At 36.6% G+C, this 13655-nt stretch overlaps 1 protein-coding gene across 1 annotated transcript in view; it reads left to right on the forward strand.

The window, feature by feature from the left end:
- Positions 1 to 13655, forward strand: part of AGBL4 (AGBL carboxypeptidase 4) — a 1125681-nt gene that overhangs the window by 76092 nt on the left and 1035934 nt on the right. The window contains exon 2 of the mRNA XM_040978580.1: positions 9815 to 9937. Coding sequence (XP_040834514.1) covers positions 9815 to 9937 — 123 coding nt within the window. The remainder of the gene's footprint in view (positions 1 to 9814; positions 9938 to 13655) is intronic.

Below are 13655 nucleotides of genomic sequence, written 5' to 3' on the forward strand. Positions count from 1 at the left end.
TTCTCCCAATCTATTTCTTCCAGGGTTAGTATTCAGAGTTCTAGCATAGTGTTCTCCAAATTGTTTCCTATCCAATGTTTCCTATCCTTAACTCCTTCAACATTTGCTTTGCACCTGCTCTATACCTGTCGTTGTGATAAGCCGTGGACATCTGAAGATGCATAAAATTTAGAAGAGCCTTCAAGCAGTATAGATAGGGTAGGTAAACAAGTGAAATAAAGTGTTTCACCATTTCTAATTATATATATGCATGTTGCGGAATGGTGACCTAAAGAGTAATTCCCTATTTTGTGGAAGAGTAGAAAATATTCCAGAAGACTTTTCTAGAGAAAAGGTAGCATGTAATATATGAGTTGAGTCTGAGAAGCCAATAAAGTGTTAAGGTACAGAGTTATGAATCTGGAAAAGATAAATTGCCATGAATTAATAGGGCCAAAAATTCAAGAGAACATACTAGAAAGTCAGAACATTTCAGACTTTGGGGAACCTTATATGTAATTTAAGAAGCATATTCATTAAACATAAGCATTCAAATTAATCAGCAGATCTTAATTAGCAAAGTACCATGTTTGCTTTGTACAAGAAAGTGTGGATGAGGCAGGGGTGATATTGTACAGAAAGTATACTTGGAAGGATGAAGCAATTGTCTATGTGAGAGACGATGAGGATCTGAAATACCTAAACAAAAAGCAGTAGAAGCAGAAATATAGAGACATGAATGAGAATCTTCCACACTACTTCCTGATTAATTACATGCTGTAATTTCCCCAATTCTTATATCTCATTTTTGGGTGTGCATTCTATTCTAAATTGATTAATGGTAAATAGATGTAGAAGAAAAATGAGTGGCCCAGAACTGTGTTAGAGCAGGAACAACATTCCCTTGCAGCATTGGCATCCCATATGGGTGCTGATTTGGATCTCAGCTGCTCCGCTGTTGAACCAGCTCCCTGCTAATGTGCCTGGGAAAGCAGCAGACGACAGCCCAAGTGCATGGGTCCCTGCATCCACATGAGAGCCTGAGAAGAATCTTCTGGCTCCTGGCTTTCTTTCTTTCTCTCTCTTTCTCCTTTCCCCTCTTTCTCTTCTTTATACCATTCTCCCAATTTTTTCTTCTCCATTTATTGTTTTCTTCCTCTCTCTTTCTCACTGCAAATAATACCAGCATCATGTCGAATGGGGAAAGACTGGAGACTTTGCCACTAAGATCTACAAGTAGACAAGCATGTCCACTTTCAGCACTGCTATGCAACAGGGTACTGGAAGACCTGTAGAGCTGTTAGGCAGAAAGACAGAAAGAAAGAAAGAGAGAGAGAGAGAGAAAGAAAGAAAGAAAGAAAGAAAGAAAGAAAGAAAGAAAGAAAGAGAGAGAGAGAAGGAAGGAAGGAAGGAAGGAAGAGAGAGAAAAAGAAAGAAAGAAAAAGGAAGGAAGAAAAAGGAAGGAAGGAAGAAAGAAAAAAAGAAGGAAGGGAAGGAAGGAAGGAAAGAAAGGAGAGAGAGAGAGAAAGAAAGAAAAGGAAAGGAAAGAAAGAAAAGAAACAAAAAAAGAAAAAGGAAGGAAGGAAGAAGGAAAGGAAGGAAGGAAGGAAGATAGAAAGGAAAGGAAGAAAGGAAGGAAGGAAGGAAAGAAAGGAGAGAGAGAGAGAGAGAAAGAAAGAAACAAACAAACTAAGGGAATTCAAATAGGAAAAGGGAAAGTCAAATTATCCTTTTTTTTTTGATGACGTGATTCTATGCATAGGAGAACTGAAAGAGACAAAACAGAGACTATCAGAATTTCCAATAAGACTGTTAAATATATTTTGACAATAGGAGGCTGAAATTTTTATCATTATCTATATCTACAATGTCAGCATATACTTAAATTGTCAGCATACACTTAAATATCAGACTGATGACTTGTGACTGTTGCTGAAGGACTGTCATACTATTTTAATAATATGTGGGAAGATAGTGGGAGGGAAGAGAAGATGGGGAGGGTGAAAGGGGAAATTCCTGAGCCTATAGAACTATATTATCAAAAGCAAAAATCAAAAACTCAATAAAGAGATTATTAGAATTCATAAGAGAATTTGGCAAGATGACAGGGTGCAAAATCAATGAACATAAATCAATACTGTTACTATATACAAACAAATTTATGGCTGTCAAAGAACTTGCAACAGTCCCATTCTAAATAGCAGAGAAGAGTCTCAAACACCTGAGAATAACCATATGAAGAATGTGAAAGACCTCGAAGAGGAAAATAATGAAATAATAAAAAAAGAAATAGAGGGAGATATGAAAAGATGGAGAAAATTACCATGTTCTTGGGTCGGTAGATTAGCATCATCAAAGTGCCCATATTACCCAAAGTAAAATACACATTTATCGCAAAACCAACTAAAAAATCCCCGTAACATTTTTCTCAAGCTAGAAAATATGATAAAATATTCATCTGGAAATGCAGTAGACTACAACTATCTAAAGCTATCTTGAAGAATAAATGTAAAGCTGGAGGAATCAGAATTCCAGACTTCAAGACAGAGGACAGTGGAAATCAAAACAGCCAGGTGCTGGTACAGAAACCAAAAAGATGACCAGTGGAACAGAACAGAAACACCAGAGGTGAATCCTCACATGTACAGCCTGCTAATCTTTCAGATTTTAGTAGTGGACAGAAAATAAGGGAGAAAGGTTGGTGTCTTCAATAAACAGTGTTGGGATAATTGAATATCTGCATGCAGTAAGAAAAAAGAAGTAAGTCAGTAAGGGGAAAAGTAAGAAAAAAATACCCCCACTTTTCACTTTATATAAAAAATGAACTCTAAATGAATCAGGGACCTACATCTTTATCCAGAAACCACCAAGCTATTAGAGGAAAGCATAGGAAGCACTCTGCTTCTTAGAAAAGTTACCAAAAGCACAGACAATCAAACCCAAACGAAATAAATGGAACTACAACAGACAAGGGAAATGATCAGCAAAACAAAGGTGCAACCGATGGAATGGGAGAAAATGTTCACACACCACACAACAAATAGGGGGCTAATATCCAGATTTATAAAGAACTTCAAAAATTCAACAGCAGCTACAACCAACCCTATTAAGAAATGGGCAAAGGAAGTGAGCAGAGACTGTGCAAAAGACCACATTGTAGTGGCTAATAGTCTTAGGAAAAAATGCTCAAGCTCCCTAGTTATTAGGGAAATACAAGTAACAACCTCTTTATGGTTCCACTTAATGCCTGTGGAATTGGAGTTAGATCCACGATTGGTCAGAAATCTATCAGCAACTGCTGGTGAGGAGGAGTTGGGGACTTTCCTTGCATGTTTATTACCTCAAGTAATAATACCTGAAATTCAGGAATGAAAGTCCTCAAATCTTCTGAGACTGCTTCTCAACATATTCCTGGTTTCCTTTCACGTGTTTGTGGTCCTGGCAAGAGACCGAGAACCTGCAGGTTGGTTTTACACAGTGTATCAGTGGACTTGCATTCTGGTCATGTTGTCCTCATGGTTCCCAGATGATCACTTCTTTATGAACTTGTGGTGATAATAAGGTTAAAGACCTACTGTGCAGTGAGATGTGGGCTTTAAATACTCTCGCCATGCACCAATAAGCTGGCCAGAAACATACCCATATATTTGGCTTAAACACTGAAATCAACCAGCTAAGCCCCTCAGAGTTGCCTGTAGTGTATTTCAGGTACAGATTTCAGGTACGAACAAATAAATAAGTTGTGCATAGAACAAAACAGTAGCCTGTGGCCCCTACTCATCAGTCTATTTTCATGTTAGAAGCTGTGTGTTTGAAGGAGGTGAATAAGTGCAATAAATAAATGAAAACATTTTTGTTGGAGAAAAAAAGGCACCCCATTCCAGTGTTGATGACTCTGTAGACTAATGCAGCCACTATGGAAATCAGTATGGAGAGTGCTCAGACAACTGAATATTGATCTGCTCTATAACCCAGTGATCCCATTCCTGGAAATATATTCAAATGAAGTGAAATATCCCTAGGAAAGCTACTTGCATCCTATATTTATATCAGCGCAATGCAAATATCAGAGACATGGAAATAAGCCAGAAGCTAGTAGAAAGAGGAGGGGATAAAGAAAGCCATGGTACATCTGCTCTCTATATAGCCATTAAAAACAATGAAATTCTATCATTTGCAATAAAGTGGTCCCAAATGAAGACCGTTTTGTTTGGTGAAATCAACCAATCCCAGGACAAATATCATATGTTCTCTTTGATATAAAGTAAACTTCATGCAAAAATACAAAATAGATACATGGGTAAATAGTTTACATACATATGATCCCATAAATAAACTGTATAATGGAGACTAGAGTATTAGAAAATGAAGTGCTGCACTAAGCATTGCTACTCCTCAATAAAATAAAGAGTTCTAATAAAACTGTTGAATACTCTTTGATACTTTGATACTAGATTTTCTTCTATTGTGTATACTTACAATGTTGTGATACACTTAAGTAGCAGAATGTTGGAGTTGTGCCTGCAGTTGAAACACTATATTATAGTAGTGATATTGAGGAGAATGGTGGGGAGAGGTGAAAAGGGTGGGGGAAGAAGGGAGGGAAAGGGGAAAATTCCTATACCTTAAAAAACATATTGTGAAAAAAAAAAGATGGTTACAAAAGCTACCTACAAACATTGCAGTATAGAACTCTTATATTTGCTGATAATAACTGGTTATGCAGATTCAACGTGTTCAGTAAGACTTAAGAGAAACATGTAGGCCCCGTCTCCCAAGGGTTAATTCCACAGCTTAGCTTGTTTCTCAAGGTGTAACAGGATGGGCTATCTTGGCCTGATACATTTAGCCCCTGGCTTGACAGCAAGTTCCCTCTTCCCTGCTTTCCCTTTTTTAAGATGCCCTCATGGGAGCTTAGGAGTTGCTTGAGCATTGGGAAAATGCAGCTTGACTTTGAATAAATTGGCATTCTCTTCACAAGAATGACCCACTATGTGTTGTCTGTTTTGTCTGTTTCATAAGCCTAGTCCCTCCGCTCGGCTCGGGGTGCATGGCGACGTGGGCATTGCTGACAAAACAAAATGCCAATTTAATAATTGTTTCGTGTTTCAAGGATAGGATACTAGCCATGAACATGAATGTCATATTCATGATCCAGTCTTCATAAGCAATGACAATAGGCCCAAATCAACATCTAGTCCAGTCCTTGATCAAAAAATCAATTGCATAAATGTTTATCCAGAATAGTGGAAAAAATGTGAAAGATAAAAAAGCAATTTCAGGATTTGCTAATTAATGTAAAATGCAACACCACTTAAAACATTATTGGAAATAAATTATCCTGATTGTGTAAATAAGCTTTGGGAGCTTTCTTTACCCTAGAGTTGATAAGGAGCCATGTGTGATGCCAACGTCCTATATGGGTGGTCAGGTCGTGTTCTAGCAGCTCCACTTTTGGTCCAGTTCCCTGATAATGTACCTAGAAAGGAGTAGAGGATGGCCAGACTGTCTCTGCCTCTGCCACCAAAGTAGAAAATATGGAAGAAGCTCCTGGCTCCTGGCTGCGAATCAGCTCAGCTCTGGCATTGTGCTCATTTGGAGTAAACCAATAGGTGGGAGGTTTTCTCTCTCTCTCCCCTCTCTTCTCTATTTCCCCTCTCCCTCTAGCTCTTGCTCCTTTCTCTCTCCATGTTTCTTCGTAACTTTGACTTTCAAATAAATGCATCCTTTTAAGCAGTTTTCATTTACTGTATACTGATCAGACCACAAAAAAGTAGAGTATTTACATGTGAGAGAAAAGAACCATGATCTTATTAGATCATCTGAGATCCATATCCAATAATGAGAAGTTGAAAAACTCAACGATAATAACAAACTCTTCCTTCTAGCAGCTATTGCTAGTGTTTTAGTAATAAGTGAGAGCTGAAGGAATAAATGGTGGCACAATTGTATCTTTAATATGACAATTTCTTATCTTGTGCACACAGTCTTTATTACGGATGTACGCAGGAGTGGAATTGCTATGTCACGTGACAGATTTACTTCTAGTTCTTACAGCATCTCTATATTATTTCAGAAGCATTCACAGTAGCCAAGGTATGGAATCAAAAAAGGTGTATAGTATCAGACATATGGGTAAATATAATATATTACAAAGATACAACCAAATAAGATTCAGCCATTACAAGATTGATATTATGTCATTGCAGTGAAGTGAATGGAATTGAATACATTGTGTTAAATGATTAGCCCAGATATTGAAATACAAATACCACATGTTGGTCTCATTTGTGAAGTTTAAAAAGGAAAAAAATAAAAGAAAAAAGAAAAAAGAAAGAAATTACACCTGAACATAGACAGTGGTTAATAGAGGCCGGGAGAGAAAGAAGTTAGGGAATGGGATATGGAGGGTATTTTGAAAACAGTTACCAAATCTGAGTTATATCTAAGGACCTAAGTTGTTAATGGCGTAGTGCGTGACTAGAGTTTATAGTTATCTCTTAGGGATTGTTATGAGCAAATTGAAGAGGGAAGCTCTAGTCATAACATAAGATAATGTCAAGAAGGGAAATGAGAGTTATCCTGATTTACTCAGTTCATTTAATATACATGTATTGAAATATTATACTTTTGTCCATGTATGTATATATACTTATTTTTATTGATCTAAAACATTTGTAACAATTGTGGTTTCTGTACTATCAGATTCATACTCTTTTAGACATTTTATTCTAGAATTACCAATTGGAGACTTCATCTCAATATATTGTAAAACATGAACTTAAAATCATCAAACAGTGAGACAAGCTGCCTTAGAAAACTGCTATCCTTTTCATGGAGGCATTTACAGTGTAGGCTAGATAATCTTTCTTGGGTTTCCTGTATCTGTATAAAGTGATTTTTCTTGAATAGGATTTTAGACAAGATGGTCTTTTCTGTAACCTTTAAAATCATTAATTTAAAGAAATTATGAATCATCTATTACATGGGCAGCTGAAAATATATTAAAAAAACAGTCTAAATTATATAGGGTGTAATTTTGGGACTGGGCATTGGCACACCAGTCAAGATACCTAAATCATCAGAAAACTAGAATTAGGAGAGGATCAAGGATTTGAGTGCCAGGAGTTCTGGCTCTGTTCCCAATTTTATCTTTCTGATGATGGGTACCCTAGGAGGTGGCAGGGGGTGGCTCAAGTGATTGGATATTGGTCATTCACATGAAAGACAGAGTTCCCAGCTTCTGGCTAGCACCAACTGTTATGTGAACTTGGGAGGTGATCCAGCAAGTTGAGAGCTTGTTGTCATGTATATTCATTATCTATTTCTCTCTCTTTCTCTCTCAATTTTTAAAGACCTGGTGGTTCTGCTTATTTTAAAGTTGAAAAATCTTCTATCAATATATGTAAAAAAAAGTAATTAAGTAACAATCTATCCATTACAGAAGATTAAGTGAATTCATTGAAATGACCTCTTGTAGATGGTGGGGCTTAAGTTACTTCTTGAAGAATGGTCAGCTTTCAGTTTTATCACTTTCAATAACTGACTTGTCAGGAAGTAGTTCTGTTCTTTAAAAAAAAAAAAAGATTTATTTATTTTACTTAAAAGTCAGAGTTGCAGAGAAAGAGGAACAGAGAAGAGCGATCTTCTATCCTCTTGTCGACTCTCCAAAGGGCTGTGATTGCCAGAGCTGATTTGAACCTAGGAGCTAGAAGCTTCTGGATCTCTTTTATGGGTACAGTTGTCCAAGAACTTGAGACATCCTCCACCGTTATCCATTGCCACAAGCAGGGAACCTCCTCCTCAACTGAATTTGAACTGTGGTTACGCAGCAAGGTGGAGAAATCCACCATGGGGAGAGGGTTCAGGGAGGGGTGGGGTGAATCCCAGTGCCCATAACACTGTGTCACATAATGTAATGCAATTAATAAAATAAAAAAAAAAAGTGAACCAGCTTGGACTTAAGTCAGTGCCTATAGGTGATACCATGTTTAAAAACACTTTGTATGTTTTGAAGTTGTGTATTGTCATGCCTACAACTGTCACTCACATCCCGGGATTCCTTTGATAGTTTGAGGTACTACATGATTCACTTCAGATTTAAGAGCACTTTTCTATTTGTACAAACAAAGTCATCAGTAGTTTGATATATAAATTGCATTGAGTCAATAGATTGCTTGGGGTAACATGGGTTTTTAAAAATATTAATTCTACTCCATAAACAGATGTCTTTCTTTTTTGTCCTCTTCAATTTCAATCATCACTTTTTTGTAACTTTAATTGCACAGATTACTTATTTAATTGGTTAAAATTATTCATATGTATTTTAATGTTTTTGTAGCTATTTGGATGTATTTGCTTTCTTGATTTCTTAGTGATTGCATTATTACACTATTAAACATTACTGAATTTATATGTTAATTCCATTTCGTACAACATACTGAATTCATTTCTTTTTTAAGATTTATTTGTTTTTATTGGAAATACATATTTTATGGAGAAGAGAGACAGAGAGAAAGATCTTCCATCTGTTGGTTCACTTCCCTAATGTCTGCAACGGCCCAAGCTGAGCCAATCTGAAGCCACGAATCATGAGCTTGTTCCGGGTCTCCCACATGGGCACAGGATCCCTAGATTTTGGGCCTTCCTCCACTGCTTTCCCAGGCCACAAGCAGGGAGCTGGATGGGAAGTGGAGTAGCTGGGACATTATCCAGCATCTGTATGTTATGTCAGTACTTGCAGGTGGAGGATTAGACAGTTGAACCAATGCATCACCTCTGAATTAATTTCTTAATTATATATTTTTGCTGAAATCTTTAGGCTCTCCTATATGTGTATATGTATGTATATCTATCTATCTATACAAAAATTTCTTTCTTTTAAAATTTAATGTGTTGACAAGATATTTTATAAAGTAATCCATAGTTACAATTAAAGAAGACAATCCCAATTCCCTCACTCCTTTGTTCCCCTCAGTAACCATCCGTCAGTTTTTGCTAAAGACTTAAATTTAACATACTCTATATTCACAGGCTTAATTCCCCATATTTTCACTGAAGCATAAACATGTGCTAAAAGCAGCAATCATATTCCAAAGTGACTATTTACTTTCTAATACATTTTTTCCATATTAACTGCCACATATCAGAGAAGACACATTTGTCTTTTTGCTACTGGCTTATTTCACTAGGCCTGGTGGTTTCCAGTTGCATCCATTTTGTGGGAAAAGTCAGAATTTTTTTTTCTTTTTTGTGGCTGAATAGTATTCTGCAGTGCAGATACTTTACATGTTCCTTATCCAATCATCAGTTGATGGACCTGAGTTGATTTGATGTCTTAGCTGTTGTGTGTTGAAACTCAGTAAACGTGTGTGAAATAATGTTTACTACAAAAAGGGCATTTGACTTTTTCTTTGTTCTTTTGTTGTACTATATGTCTTCTATTTTAGTTTGGCTAACAGTTTATGCAATTTACTTTTTTAATGTTTATGATTTTTCATAATGTTAGTTATCTTTATATCACTTTTCCATAGCATACTTTTGAAGATAAAATTGCAATTCCTTTTTTTATGGATGACAATAAATGAGGCTTAAAGATTTCAGGTCTATTTCTTCAAAACATTTTAGAATTTTTTTATGTATTGGAGGTGAAATGTGAACTTATATTTCTGATTTTGAAATGTATCCTCTTTCCATTTTATCACAACATTCAATTATTCTCTTTGCCTAAGTAACCATGCAATAACTGGGAAAGGGAATAGGTTAATAACAACAATTTAATTGGGCTTTATTGCTAAATGCACTAAGTGTCTGTTTAAATGTGCATTTTTTATAGGCAGTGATTTGGGAAATGATGAAGCCATTGGAGGAAATGTGAGCAAATATGCGGTGCTTCCAGTTGGGTACTGTGGACAGCCCAAGAAGGGACATCTTATTTTTGATGCATGCTTTGAGAGCGGTGAGTATGTTAAATTCTTTTGCCTTTGAGTTTATTTGGTGAGGTTATTTTTTTGAATCAAATTCCATTAGAGTAATTCTACCCATTAAACATTTTATTGTAATGGAATAAATGTCAGTGAAAAATCAGGTTTGAAGGAATTAGCTTGTGTCTAGCTAATGGGAAATAATGATGTCAGTTATATGGCAGTTGTTTGAGTTCTAAGGACACAGATTGCTTATTCCAAAAAACTGAACATATGCTTTGCTCAGTGATTTTTCCACATTGTATTAGTTTACTAGTAATGATATAGCAAAGCACCACTTAATGAGTCCTTTTCAAAATAGAAATTTATTGTATTACGGAGTTGGAGATCAAGTTCTTGTTAGTAGGATAGCTCTTTCTCATTGGTTTAGAGATGGAAGGGATCTGTCCAGTCCTCTTGCTAGGCTCATGGAAATTATTAGTAATATGTGGTCTTAAGAAATTTCATCCTAATCTGTAACTTCTTGTATACATGGTATTCTCCCTATGATATCTATCTCCAGATTTCTCTTGTATGTTGTCTGTCATATGAGATGTATGACTCACACTAATAATCTCATTTTTAAAAGATTTATTTATTTTCTATTGCAAAGTCAGATATACAGAGAGGTGGAGAGACAGAAAGAAAGATTTTCCATCTTTTGATTCATTCCCCAAGTGGCTGCAACAGCTGGAGCTGTGCTGATTCAAAACCAAGGGCCCAGAGCCTTTTCTGGGTCTCCCACATGGGTGCAGGGCCCCAATGCTTTGGGCCATACTAAACTGCTTTTCCAGGCCACAAATAGGGAAGTGGGGCTGGTGGGATTAGAAGCGGCACCCATATGGGATCCCAGCGTGTGCAAGGTGAGGACTCTAGCTGCTAGGCCACTGTGCAGGGCCCCAGCAATCTCATTTTAAACTTCAGTAGTTGCATAGAGGTCTTCAAGTCAATTCGCATTCTGAGGTGCTGGGGGTTAACACTTCTATATATGAAATTTGAGGAGACACAAGTTAGCCCACATTAGTGTTGTCTTTTCTGTTGTATCTGAATAATGTCCACATAATTAGGACTAAATTTTGTACTAGTTCCTTGTCTTTAATATACTTTGTTCCCAGGAAATACCTTTAATTGTTTAAACTTTAGTAAGGACCAGAAGATCTTTAGTAATAATAAAAACTCTATGAAAGTGTGTATTGTCCTCATTTTAAAGATTAAATGTTGCCTGGATTTATCTATAGCATGAAATAATCCAGAGTTCCTTATTGGAGGATATTTTATTTAATAATTATTCAGTCTATCTTCATTGCTTGCAAAAAAGTCCAATACAAAAATTTTCCCAGTCTGACATCATAATCCTGAAATGAATAATGTATACTTTGCTAGCAATATAAAAATAGTCTGTCAGTTATTTTTTGTGGTCATACATGAACCTTGCAATATAGTGTGGAGGTTGGAATCAGACTATAGTTTACATACCAGCTTGAAAAGAATCACAGTGTGCAAAAATGTCTTTTGATATTAATAATGTTATATAGCTATAATAAACATTAAAACATATATTTGCTTCTTTAAAATGTTAAGGTACTTTACTAAAATAAAATAGATTTTATTTGAAAAATAGATAATGGGGGTCCTGCAATGGTTCAGCTGGTTGCTTCATGTCCCATTCGGTTTTCTGCTAATGGTCGGGACAGCAGTGGAGGATGGCCCATCGCCTCAGGATCCAGTACTCATGTGGGAGACCTGGAGGAACTCCTGTGTCTGGCTTTGGATTGACTCAGCTCTGGCTGTTGCAGACATCTGGGAAGAGAGCTGACAGATAGATATTTTTCTGTCTCCTCTGTGTAAATCTGTTCTTCCAATAAAAAGAATAAACAAATCTCTTCTAAAAATAGGTAATGAGGAAATTCAAGGAAGGTGATAAGTTAGTTTTGGCAAAGAAGACTTATCAAAAATTAGGCTATCTGTGTCCCAGTCTTCATCAGGCTTTTTGTCTTTTATATATGTTCAAGCACCGAAGTTGGTAGTTGAAATATTCAGGACAAGTTGGTAGTTGGAAATAAATTGAGGTACAGTCCTGCTCTGTTTGTTTACTCTCTTCAGGCTTCAGTGGACTGATTGATGCCCCTTCCCCGTACTGGATAAGATAATCTATTTTAGACTAAGTCCACTGATTCAAATGCTATGCTCACTAAGAAACACTCTCCCAGACACACTTGGAAATAATATTTTGTCTGGGTGTCACATGGCCCCTTCAGATTGGCCTCCTTAGTACAAAGGGTCTGACATTGTGGTGCTTCCGGTTAAGCTGCCATCCATGATGGCTGCATCCTGTGCTGGTTTGAATTCCACTGGCTCCACTTCTGACCCTGCTGCCTACTAATGTGCCTGGGAAAGCAGTGAAAGATGACACAAGGCCCCTGTGTATCTGTGATATAGATCCAGATGGAATTTTAGACCTCTGGCTTCAGCTTTGTCCAACCTGGACCATTGCAGTCATTTGAGGACTGGACCAGTGGTTAGAATATCCCTTTGTCTGTCTCTGTCACTCTGTCTTCCTGTCTCTCTGTAGATCGACCTTTCAAATAAATAAGTGTATCTTAAAAAGAATAATCACCACAGGGGAAATAGCAAATGCAATTCAGTTGCATGGATATATAAAATGCATGATATTTTACCTTAGAAACTTATATACAATAAAGTGTACATTTTTCTGAAAGATAATATCTTAAGAGAAAATATGTCATGTACTAGAATGTGATAAAAATTCTTTCTGTTGTGTTTCACAAAGTGGTCACTGAAATAATATCCACAGCATCTTCAACAATATCCTTTGGTATTTACAACATATTTTATAGGAGTAAAACTTGTTATCTGCTTTAGTGTGGTCTGGGGGTTATAATGCTCAAGGGTGAAAAGCAATTTTAGTGAAATCAGTTCACTTACTACTTAAAACAGATTAATGTGTGTTTCATCTCATCTAATTTAATTCGAGGATTTATTTTAGATTATTTATAAAAAGGGTGTCAGTGGGATTTTCTCAGTTATGCAGCTCTGATGTACGAACTGTGGACAATTGCTGCGTGTGTTTTTAAGGATTCTGAGGGTGCACGCAGGCTTACTGAGGAGTGAGTTAGTACATTCAGGGGATTGGGAGTATTGCTTCATGTTGTGTGAGCTGTGTTACCTTTAGATAAACCTTCACAAGCAGTTTTTTTTTTTCCTTTTCTTTTGAAGTTTCAGAGTTTGTGATGTGCCTAGCACATTGTTTGGCCCCTAGCTGACAGATAACTATTCAATTTTTCTTGTAAAAATAGGCCTGTGGGTCAGCTAAAAACCCTGTTATGAATGTCTGATCTTTTTAATGTTGTAGCCCTCTGTCCTCAGGTATTATTTCCTTTAGGAAAGTAGCTACACCGGCCTAATTTTCTCTCTCTGGAGCTGCTTTAACGTTTCTTGTTGTTTGTACTTTGTTGTTTCCTTAGCCACAGTATGACCTGTTTCAAGATAGAGTCAGAGTCTGATAACTCTGTTCTCCCACAGAACCACGCAGTGTCTACAAAATTCAGCTCTGCATTGATTCTCTATTTGTTGAAGTAATATGAGCAACAAAAAGACGAAGAAAAATAACTTTCTGCATGATAGCTTTGATAAAAAACATAAATATTTGTTTGTCATTCACCTTCTATGAAATCTAATTAAACATTTATTCCC

Source organism: Ochotona curzoniae, unplaced genomic scaffold (genome assembly GCF_017591425.1).
Source record: "Ochotona curzoniae isolate NIBS_2020 unplaced genomic scaffold, NIBS_Ocur_1.0 contig_291, whole genome shotgun sequence".
Classification (NCBI taxonomy): domain Eukaryota; kingdom Metazoa; phylum Chordata; class Mammalia; order Lagomorpha; family Ochotonidae; genus Ochotona; species Ochotona curzoniae.